Source organism: Vespula vulgaris, chromosome 2, assembly GCF_905475345.1.
Source record: "Vespula vulgaris chromosome 2, iyVesVulg1.1, whole genome shotgun sequence".
Taxonomy (NCBI): Eukaryota; Metazoa; Arthropoda; class Insecta; order Hymenoptera; family Vespidae; genus Vespula; species Vespula vulgaris.
Genome location: NC_066587.1, coordinates 11,120,350 through 11,132,557, shown reverse-complemented (window position 1 = coordinate 11,132,557; position 12,208 = coordinate 11,120,350). Strand labels below are relative to the sequence as shown.

The 12,208-nt window shown below is 39.7% G+C and overlaps 1 protein-coding gene across 1 annotated transcript in view; it reads right to left on the bottom strand.

Annotated features, from left to right (window-relative positions):
* Positions 1–10,966, bottom strand: part of LOC127073059 (homeobox protein B-H1-like) — a 26,079-nt gene extending 15,113 nt beyond the window's left edge. The window contains exon 1 of the mRNA XM_051014078.1: positions 8,920–10,966. Within this exon, the coding sequence (XP_050870035.1) occupies positions 8,920–9,391 (472 nt within the window). The 5' untranslated portion in view covers positions 9,392–10,966. The remainder of the gene's footprint in view (positions 1–8,919) is intronic.
* Between the last annotated feature and the right edge of the window lie 1,242 nt (positions 10,967–12,208).

The following is a 12,208-nucleotide window of genomic DNA, read 5'->3' as shown; positions in this document are numbered from 1 at the left end:
GTCTCTCTTTCTCTCTCTCTTCGCCTCCTTCTCCCTTTCTTTCTCTATCTTTCTCTTATAAACTCTGTGTTTTCAATACCCTTTTCTTTTATATAATTTTTTTGTCATATGTGTAATACTTAAACGTGTAATATTCGTTTATAATAACGAACGGAAGAAGAACGGATTCAAGCGGAAGTGTGTCCGTGCTCGTGGAAAATCGTCATGGTGTCGCGAAGGAGGGGGATTGTCGGAAGGAAGACCAGCCGTGTTACACGATTCTCCTTGTTCTATACATCCAACGTATGTACTATATATGTATGTACGTAGCACAAAAGTGAGATTAACAGGATGTTTATTGAGTAATTACGTGGCTGCTGCAATTAGTCGCAGCTCAGCTTTAATGTCGTCGACGTCGTTATCGTCCTCACGTTCGTTCATTCTTCGACAATAATGTAAATGAAACTTACATTAAAAGCGTCTAATAATTTTTATAGGTATGTATGAGTTAATTTATGTAGATTATCAACATAATACTATTGAATTTGGAGTTATTGAAATCGATTATATTTACCGAGAAAATAAGTTTAGAATTGTAGCATTTTATATATAAAATAAAAATAATAATGATAATTGTTTAACCAGTAAGTACCTAACGTCAGAATTTTCAATATTTTATATCAAAATAAAAAACAACGTTAGTATAGCAACAAAGTATATGTAATATCAGATTGGCTAATAAGTAATATCGATGTTTATGAAAATAAATATTCCTACTAATGTTGTATTTATTTAAACATAAAATACATAAAAATTTCGACACAAGTTATTAGCCAACTCGATATAAACGACGTAAGAAAAAGAGAGAAAGATGGAAAATATATATATGTTGGTAATGGATATAAAGTCGGCATATCAATCCTAATCAAATTGTGAACACGAATAATCAGCTTATTTCTAACGATACTCAATCACATCGTTTATTCGTTAACCACGAATACATCGATTCGCTTCGACAACACTTATGTAAATTCACATAGTTATTCGACTCTCTCGCTTGTTCATTTTATGGAAGGCATTTCGAATAGTAGAAACTCATCGATGCGATTAGCGTTAGACGATCCTCGGTTATGCCGGATTACGAGCGATACGATGTCGATTTCGAGGTCCTTCTTGTTTGAACGATGGCGAAACTTTTCTGTATCACGTACCTATAACGAGTCTTCGTATATTTCCGAGAGTTAGTATCTACGCATCGTTAGTATAAGATCAACGTATGTATTTATGTATGTGTGCGTGGGTGCGTGTATGTAATACGAGGTCGAAGCGGTGAGTTAGCCGGGCGGATCGTAAAAATGGAAATAATAAAACTTTCGCAAAGCGTTGCTTTTGCGCTTTATGGCCGTCGGAGATAGTACTGCGGGTGAAAAGGGGAAGGAGTCGAGGAGGAGGAGAGAAGAGGGTGAAAGAGGGTGTTCGCGTAGCGACGATGCTGCCGGTGGCGACGGTGAAAGCAGAGAAAGAGAACCGGAGTCTCTCCATTGTGCGCACGATTTTATTTGCTTATCGCTATATTTCGTTACGAGTCCGCGAGAAGGGTAAATTGTAGTAGTGCAGAAGCAGCAGGAGCAGCAGCAGTAGTAACAGCAATAGTAGCAGCAGCAGTAGTGATACTAGCAATAGTAATAGTAGTAGTACTAGTAGTAATAATAATAGTAGTAGTAGTAATTGTAGTAACAATAGTGATAATAGTAATAGTTGTATTAGTAGTGATAATAGTAATAGTAATACTAGTAGTGGTAATAATAATAGTAGTAGAAGTAGTATTAGTACTAGTAGTAATAGTAGTAGTAAAACTAACAGACATTAGTAATCGTAATAGTAGTGGTATAACTAATGGATAATAATAATAATAGTTATAATAGTAGAACTAGTAGGTAATAGTAATAGTTGTAGTAGTAGTAGATAATAATAGTAGTGGTAATAGTAGTAGTAGTAATAGTAGAAATAGTAAGTAATAATAGTATTAGAAATAATAAGTAATAGTAGTAGTAGTAGTAGTAGTAAGTAATATTAGTAGTAACAGTAGCAATAGTAATAATACTAGTAGTAGTGGTAGTAATAGTAATAGTAATAGTAGTAATAGATACTAGTATTCTGCTTAACATGTTTGCTTATTGAGTACGATTCCTACATGTGTACAATTGCCTATATGTATGATTCCTTTTTTTAAACAATATTACATCACAGAAGGAAATAACTTTTCTTCGCAGAAATTAAAAAAAAAAAACATGATTCTTTCGCCTAACTAAATTTTTTAATAGGCTAGATTTAATTGATACTGAAGCTGAGTAAACGTAAGAAGATTGATGGAAATTCTTCAGTGAGTTCGACAAAAAATAAAAGAAAAAAAAAATAAATCCTCTTTGGATAAAATGTCGGTAAACATTAGTTTCTCTCTTAATTAAATTTTTTTAATATTTATAGGCCAGATTTTATAGATTTTAAAGCCAAACGAATGTAATAAGATTAATGAAAATTTATCAGCATCTTGATGGAAATAAATGATTGTAATTTGAAAAAAAAAGACTTTCTTAACACAGATTTGTAGAGAGAACATGATCCTCTTTGTTAACTAAATTCTTTAACAATATTTATAAGCTGAGTTTTTATATAAACGAAGACAAATTCGTTTTCAACTTCTGTAGCAAACTCAATAGAGATGGAAGATCAAAATTTGTTCGTGCTTGGCCCCGTGTTATACTCGTGGTCTCCGCTCTTAGCTCGGCTACTTCCGTACGCACCCCTCCCCCCCTTCCACGATCCGTTCTATGCAGGGGCGGTGGCTGTCGGCGCGCGCCATACAATCTGACCCCTCTTCTGTATTGTGTTACAGCCGCCACCTTTGGGGGAGAAAACACCGGGGATAATGTTATGGGGCCACGTTTTATTGCCTGCCCACTCTATTTGCAGACTGCTAGAGAGAAAGAAAGAAAGAGAGACAGAGAGAGAGAGAGAGAGAGAGAGAGAGAGAGAGAGAGAGAGTAGGTGGGAGAGTAGAGTCGAACTTGCAACGAGAGAGCTTCAAAAAACAAACTATGGGGTCGAATCAGTGATCCACGCGATAAGTAGCTGTATATTTGCCTGCTGGTTACAAGTATTTCTAATTCGATGGGTTCTCTAAACGCTTATCTATTTTCTTCCTGTTACATCATATTGCTTTTTATACTTTGTAAGTGACATCATTTGTGTTATTAAGGAATAAAGCAGGATATCGTTACGATCATCAAAAAGAAGTAATATTTTGTAAAATTTGTTTGAAATTATAATTGAAATCGTTCATTATAGTATACATCATAGTATTTCCCTCCAACAATTTAAATGACTCACAATCAGTGCTTAGATTGAGACATAATGGATAATAAAATTTATTTACATGTAACATGTAGCGAATAAATAGCTATTATTTCTTCGAGATATATTAGACCAATCATTTTCTAATCACGAAGAAGACTTTAAAATCGTTTTAAATATTTTACAATTATTATATCCATAGGAATTTATTTGATTCGTTGAAATAATTCTTAGTTTACTATTTGAAAAACAGTTCTAAGAACGATACGATTACGATTACAGACGGTATTAGGAAATACTCGTTCGTTCTCTTTCATTCGAGAATTTCATAGGTTCTAACATGTTGAGAATAAGGACTCGTTAGGTGTCGTGTGTCGTACTGTTCAACGATCTGTCGCTGCCTCGGAAACATTATAGGGAAAAATGCAATCAGGAGTTACTGTCAGATCGAATTATGCGAGCCTAAGGTTTCGCGGAGTGCACAAAAAGAAAGAGAAACAGAGACAGAAAGAGAGAGAGAGAGAGAGAGAGAGAGAGAGAGAGAGAAAGAGAGACAGAGCTCGCGTTTCTCGAATTTCACGGGTGCATTCCATGTAGGCGGTGAATGGAAATGCACGACGACTGACAATGACTTCGACTATCGCTGGACTATATGTTGTCTATCAAGAGATAATACGTCGACCTAAGCGTCTATTATTTTTCCGTTTATCATGAATACACCATGTCCACGTTCTAATAAACACCATTGTATGTATTTGTATATATGTAGCTATGTATGTGTTAGAATCTCTTTTTCGAGCTTCGTTAAATCAAAACACGAGGGCTGCTAAAAGAGGGTTATGGTAATCGACTTTTCGTCGCTTAGGTAAGAGGTATGCTTTGATTCGAGTGTGAGAAAAAAGTTACGCTCACCGTCTGACGCTAGAATAGGAAGAATGACAATGAGAAAGAAAAAGACGGAGAGAGAGAAAGAGAGAGAGCGAAAGAGAGAGAGCGAAAGAGAGGATTGAAGGGGATTACATACAACACAAGGATACAACAATAACGGTGTTTGAAGGGAAAAAGAACTCGTGGATAGCTTTTCGCCCACTCTAATTGTAAGTCATCGATGTGTAGAACTCAGTCACTGTCACCGACTCGCCTCGTTTCCTTTTCTCCTCGAAGGAATTGGATCGTGATTTCGACGAGTCATCGTTTAGCAAGTAAGAAAAATTTTCGTTCCTCTTTTCCTTATATCTTTTCTTTTCAATTGAAAATCCATTAACTCGAAAGGCAATTCTATTTGATCGTAGTAAGGCAATCGATTTCGAATCGATTGTTATGTCGAATTATCCAATGATTTTGTATCATTGATACATATAACAGTTTACAAATCGAAAATTGTGTATCTCTTTGAATCGATAGTCGACTTCTAAGAAAAAGAATGAAAATCTCCTTCGGATTGCGAAGAAAATCGGTCCTTTTGATACTAAGCTCGAGACGGTCACGCGAAACTCGTGTTAGCGACTAGCCAAGTGGCCTCCAAGTAGTCGTCGTTGTAGTCGTCGTCGTTCTTGCTCCAGGGGGTTCGACTACACGTGTCGTCCTTTCTTTCGTGTCTGACTTCGTCAGGTAGAGGAAAAGAGAAAGAAAAAAAAAGAGAAAGAGAGAGAGAGAGAGAGAGGGAGTCAGTGAGTTTATAAAACGAATATATATATATATATATATATATATATATATATGGACAGTGGATACTTAAGTAGATACATATACCTATAGACATATCTATATACATTGCAGGTGCGCCACGTCACTCTCGAGACTTCGATTTGCGTGTTAATCGCTCGTATGCGCGTGTTCCTGCTGTAAATCTCATGAGAAAGAGAGTGAGAGAGAAAGAGAGAGGGAGAGAGAGAAAGAGTGAGGAAAAAAGAGAGATAGAAGAAGAGAGAGAGAGAGAGAGAGAGAGAGAGAGAGAAAAGTTCTTTCGGCGAACGTGCGAGGCGTCGAAGCGTGCCGTCGACGATTAACTTTAAAACGTCACGTTTTTCTTCATTTATCCACTATATAACTAAATTCGAATCGCATCGGTAATATTTCTTCTCTGATATCAGACTTCAGAAATCTTCTCACCTGGATAGGTAGAAAGAGAGAGGGAGAGAGAGAGAGAAAGAGACATATTTTCTACGAGAATTATTATTCAGACGGAATTACAAGCAATCGTTCTCGTAGAACGTTCGAACGAAAATCGTAGAGATATCAAGAGAAACGATTAATTATTCTATTTGATCCGGTTCGATATCAAACGATTTAGGTATAGCTCGAAACAATGCGTATTGTCTAACGTTCTTTAAATTCGTCGTTTCGATCGATTGTAAATCAAAAGATTTGCGATCGATTTAACGAAAGTTTCCGAAGTTTAAGAGGATAATGTTTATATTTCCATGTTCATTCTTATCATCGGCGTTCAATGATTTTAAAAGCGATTTCGACGGGGAATAACTTTGTTTTTGTTTTTGTTATTGTTTTCTTTTCTTTTTCTTTTTTTCAAGTATGTCGCGAAGCGAGGTCAACACGGTCGACATTGTAGAGAGCTGGTTAAGAAAAGAAGCTTTGCCATCCATCGAGAGAATCTCATTAGTCCGAACGTAAGAACTCTGATGACAGCATAGTCGACCATACTAGTTAGTATTAGACAAAGTAAGTCAGGAAAGAGAATGTTTAGAAAAGTACCGTTCGGGTGTTCATTGGAAAAATAGGATTTGCAGTATTACTACAAATGTCGTTTCTATTACGCGTTGGAATAAAGAATGAAAGAAAGGAAGAAAGAAATAATAAGATAGAAATTTCTATAGGATATATTTGCAGGAAATCGAACAATTTCATTCGTCGTCGGTTAAGGAAGAAGATCGTCATTTCTGTGAACGTCTTTAAATATAGCTACCTCTTTTTCGGCGTCGCTTGGGCCACATGAATTAATCGAGAGCAGATTGTCTCGTCAAAAGCTTGACAGCCGGTTTCTCGTTTGTCAGAAGGAGAGTTCGAGGGCGCACGGTACCGGGGTGTAATACACACACGCACACAAACATATATATATATATATATATATTTATATAGGGAAACGAAAGGGCCATCGGTTTACTAAGGAAGGATCGTTCTTTCGTCTCAGCGAACTCTCATAGAATTCCTAATCCGTGCCGAGTTCTAAACGGTTGCCAATCATTTCCGGTTCTCGGATTAGTCTCGCGCGAAAAGTCGAATCCCTTTGCCGTCTTGCTGGTACGTTAACAGAGAAAGAAAGAGAGAAAGAAAGAGAAAGAAGAGCATTGGGTCGACGACGACAATGTGTCCCCGAGGGCCGAATGTTGGCTTCATAAGCGGATTACAAACGACTGCTACACGCGCTGAAAAACGATATTTGCGTGAAGAAAGAGCCCGCTCTTTTGCACGCTATTTATCGTTGAAAAGTAGATAGGTACGTCACTGAGAGGGCTGACATTGGTCGCATTAGAATTAAATCGACACTTAATGTCCCTCGAAAACTCGAACATACGGATAAATATGCAATCCTTTTTCATTTTTCTTATTCGTTAACTTCGAACATAATTGATACGTGTCACTGAGATAGACAAATAGCTACATATGACAGAGAGAGAGAGAGAGAGAGAGAGAGAGAGAGAGAGAGAGAGAGAGAGAGAAAGGAAAAAAAGAAAAATGAGAAAAATAAAAGCTAAAGTGAGCAAGTGAAAATGCATTTCAATCGGCTATCGATCTCGAAAATCGTCGACGATGGCTCTCCGAGCGTGTCCGTCGGCAATTACTACTCAACGTTACTACTCCTAATTGCCCTTCATTAATTCTTTATCCGACAGCGTGAGGGAGTTAGACACCGTATACACACATCGGCGATTAGCCGCGTGAGGTTAACCGCGGACTGATAACGCTGTAGCCGTGTATCATTAGAAACACATAAGAACGCGCCGCGAGTGTGTGATACAATTGCAGTACGTCACGTTCCCTAGTTCTCTCTCTTTCTCTCGTGCTACTTTTACGTTTTATTTCTCTCTCTCTCTCTCTCTCTCTCTCTCTCTCTCTCTCTTTTTGTCTCTGTCTCTGTCTCTCTTCCTTCGATCGTACGTTTTCAAACCGAGTCTTCGTACGTCGAACCAAACTCCATTGTCGAGCCATCTCGTTTAAATATTCAATAACAAGAGTTTTGAATTTTTCAAGAATTGTAAAAGATATTAGATAAATGTGACATTTAATTGATGAATTCGGATTAATTTCTTTTTTGTGATATGTTTTCGTCGTTATAATAACTTATTATTATGTTATGCTTTGAAAAATCTTCTTTTTCCATGAAAAAAATGGAAATGAAATTGTTTCGAGTCAAAGAGCATAATGGCCACCGAACGATCACCATCCCCCTATTATTGTATATTAAAATACGACGCTTACCAAAGTGTTACTAGCTTACTTTTTGCCAGGGTCCGATAGATAAAGTGGAAGCCGGCGAACTTCTTATCGCAAATTGCTTTCCTGGTGTCAACTCGACAAGGACACAGATTATTGATTACCGTGACGTGACTTTCGAAATTTTCAAACGCCAACTGGTCATTGATCTTATCCTGCCGTCCAACTCGATACGCTCGAAGCAGGTATATAAATAAACTCGTATCTCTGTTGGTATGACGGACGGTGTATCATAGAGAACACCGTACGAACTCCATCTTTCTTAGGTGAATCGTTTAAGCTAATGATAGACCGCGAAATGAACGACAGAAAGAAAAAAGAAGAAACTCTGCGTAGGTTGACGGTGCCAAAAATAATTGGAATAATTTCGTGAAGAGTGTACCGATTTTCTCTTTCTAATGATCCAGCATTAAAAAAAATCGAATATCACTATTAATAGTATTCCAAATGTTTGACGAAATTCAAAAGTCGTCGGTCGATCGAGGAAAAATCGACATAGGACCGAGACCACTCGGCAGTTGGCGCCGAAGGGATCAAACGTCGTTGTTTCGAGCTAAGAAAAGATTTTGAGAAAGAGCAATAGCGACAACACTAGCAGGTAGAGAGAAGAGATGAATGAAACAAATGAGGGTAACATAATTAAAGCGCTCGAGCGCCGAGCTCCAATTTGGGACCATTAGAATCCCTAAACGTTGTCGGACAAGGGGTCCCATCGGTGGAAGCCTTTATCTCTCGGGAAATATCTGATTGTGAAGAAGGCGAGAACCTTCTTTGCTTTCTTCTATTTCTTTTTCTCTTCCTCTTTTTATCTTTCTCTTTCTCTCGTAGGAGCCGGCTACGAAGCGACGGACGACGGCAATCCCACCGACTGGAACATCCGGTTGGGCAGGACTGCCCCATAAATGTCCTTGGCACCTTCGTGAAAGCCTATTCGAATGGTGATCATGATATAGATACGCGTGGAATCGTGAAATTAATTCTCTTGTCGTTCGATTTTTTAGACGATCGTTTCTTTTTTTTCTTTGTGTTTCGTCCACGTTAGAATTCTAAATAGATTCAACGAATATTTTCGTTAATAAAACCCTAAAAAAAAAAAAAAATCAAAGAATCTAATATCGAAAGGGATATCCTTACCATTGGAAGTGACGGAAGCACCGTCGTGGTGACTGGCGTCGCTATCCTCATCGAGATTGCTATTGCTCAAGGATGACTTGGATTGATGTCGAACGCTGAGATCCCTAGGCGTCGAAGGTGGACTTCCAGGTGGTTCTTGTGCCGGCAGACCCGATGGGTGTACCTTGCTCGAAGCACTCGCAAGGATATCGGTGATCATGAACCTCGATCTTTGAGGCATCGTCGTAGAGGCGTTACCTCGTGGTAAACTGTTACTGTGATTGTTGTTGTTATTGTTATTGTTATTGTGACTTTTGTTCCTGGCATCGAGACCATTCGAAAGAAGCTCCATGCCTACTCCATTTCTATCGACGATATTGTCCAGGCTATGGGCTTCCAGGCCGGACATTCTGCTGAGATTGAGACCGTTCCCGGCGACGGTGACGCCACTGAGAGCCGCCACGTGGTGGTTCTGATGATGGTGGACCGTCATTACGGTGGACGTCGGTGGTTCCTTCGGGCTACGGGCACCCGTTGGTGCCTCTGTCGCCACGCCAGGACTCGTCCGGTACCTGGGAGAAAGAATCTTGCCGATAATCGAAACGTTTGCTTCACCAGGAAGTCACGACCACCTTTTTAGCTATCAGCGAAATAGCTATATCGAGTTTTACGAGTCTATTGCGAAGAAACCTTCTTCTTTTTCACCGTTCACTGTATCCAAGGTCTTGATCGCGTAATCCCAATCTCTCGAAACTCTTCGGGATCGCGACGATCTCGACGAACATTCCAAAATCATTCGGCGCCGATCGAACGATGATCTTCGATAGCGGAAGACAGGGTCAAGAAACTTTGTCTTTGTCAGTTCTAATCGAGTGACACAGTGATGGCATGAAACGTCTCGATCCCAAAAAGTATAATAATTTTCAAAATGAATCCATTCGTAGAATCTTCTCGGAGAAGATAAATAAAGTTGACGGTCGATAGATCATTTACATTGACACCGTATCAACGAGGAAAGTTATCAAACGACTCCTCGTTATACCTTGCACTTCCTCCCGTACGTCAGCTCGATCGCTCCACCTCCGGCGGCTTGACCACCACCTTCGTCTCGAACGCAATTAAGGGGCCGCTCGGCTCGGCTCCTTGCTTAATTGCTAATTGCCCACTTAACATAATTGCCGCACGGAGTTGCACGCCCGCTGGCCATTTCCGCTTTCCTTTTCCTTCTCCTTTTCCTTACCCGCGCAATTATTAATTATGATTTTTATGTAAGAAACGAATCTCGCGATAAGATAGACCAAACTCGCTATCTCCTCTCACTTATTTACCAATTCAACGATTAAGCTTCTCTCGATTCCACGATTCGATAAGCTCCGATCAGATTTTCCGATCTTTTCTACGATCGTTTTTGCAATATCAAGCTGGACTCGTCACTTTTTAACACTGTTACAAAGAACACTAATCAAGTTCCAATCTTCAGATTTCGATCGTTTCGAAGACGCAATCACTTTCTCGAGCGGATCTCTTACATTTTTATATCGTCGATTGATATCTTTCAAAGCACATTCACCGGTCATCGAACTGGCACGATTATGATGGGTCCATTATTATCGAACGATGTCCTTTGTTTTGTTCACATGTACGCACGAAAATAGTCTTGTCCCATATTAATCACGTTTCGATCACTAGGATACATAAATATATCTCTATGTATATAATAATAATTATCTTTATATCGGTTTACAGATTTCACGATTATGGTTACGAAGAGAAGGAAAAAAAGATTGGTTAAGAAGAAGAAGAAGAAGAAGAGAAGAAGAAGAAGAAGAAGAAGAAGAAGAAGAAGAAGAAGAGGAAGAAGAAGAATAATAACAACGAACGATGTCGAATCACGAGGCGTACGTATGCATCGAGTTGCCTCGACTGGTCTGTCCGGACTAAGTCTTCGAGGCGCCTCCACTCGTTCCTGGGCGGCCATATCGAGTCTCTGGCACGCCCTGACTTCACCCCACCACAAATTCTTATCGACCAATCGTATGGCATGACGTTAAGTAGCCAGCCAATCGGCATGGGAGCAACCTCGGCGCCTCTGCTACGTGCCGCGGCTACGCCCAAGTAATTTGAAATGTGTTTCAGCGGTAATTCGATATAAAATTGTAGTTAATATCTTTCATTATAGTCGCGAGGAAAGGGGGGGAAGGTATTGAGGAGGCAGCGGCGCTCTCCTCGTGCGTCCGGAGAACGAAAGAGAAGAGTGGGGAGGGATAGAGTGAAATGGGGAGAGTGGGGGGAGGTGGCTGGGACCATGAAACGAGGGGTGGGAGCTGCTCGACGCGAGTTTCTCCCACTTCTTCGGCAGCTTCTCTTCGAGATGGGCTACCGAGTAGTCCAAACGGGAGGAGAAGAGAGAGAGAGAGAGAGAGAGAGAGAGAGAAAGAGAGAGAGAGAGAAAGAGAGTGAGAGGCTTGGGACCACCTGGAAGGGGGTTGAAGAGAGCCATCGAGAGCCAGAGAAGAAAAGGGTGGGAGATCGAGGGAAGGGTGCTAGCCTAGCTCGGAGTTACCCGGCGAATTTACGAATTCATGAGACCATCGAAGGAAGAGGGAAAGAGAGAGAGAGAGAGAGAGAGACAGAGGCCACTCCCGTCGAGGAACACTTTTTACGATGTGGTTTTCATGCCTTTCGTCGATCATTGAACGATCGCCCGATCGTAGAAACGATTTCGCGAGAAATAAAAAGCGACGCGAGTGTGATACCGATTGTCTCTTATCGATCGAATCTCCGCGTACGATCTTTTTATTCGTTTTGTTAGTAACGATGTCTCTTTCCGTTACGAATTTACGACGTTAACGACGACGCGTTTGGAAATGCAACGAGCATTTGCAGTGAGTAAGACCACTTTTAAATCGAATTAGTTACGGTGGAGTTGAGAGGAATGGAAGAATCATCGAAATTAGGAAGGGTGCCTGGTGACATCATTTCATTAAATAGGGTAGTTTCTTTGATCCGTACCTGCCGACTACAATATGGCCCATATGGTACATCCGGTATCGGAGACCTTGATGACCATCTAATGTTTTAAATATATCTATATATCTATATATGTATATGTATAAAACCCATTTGTCATGGAATAGATCATCGATAAATTGATATCGCCATAGATGAGTGTATAAACTTACATTCTATATATATATATATATACTCTTATATATACACTGTATACACTGTTAGTATATCTATATAACATGTAGGAGTATTCCCGCGGTTTCGCAAATCGGAAAAGGGAAAGATTAAACGAGTTTCAGCG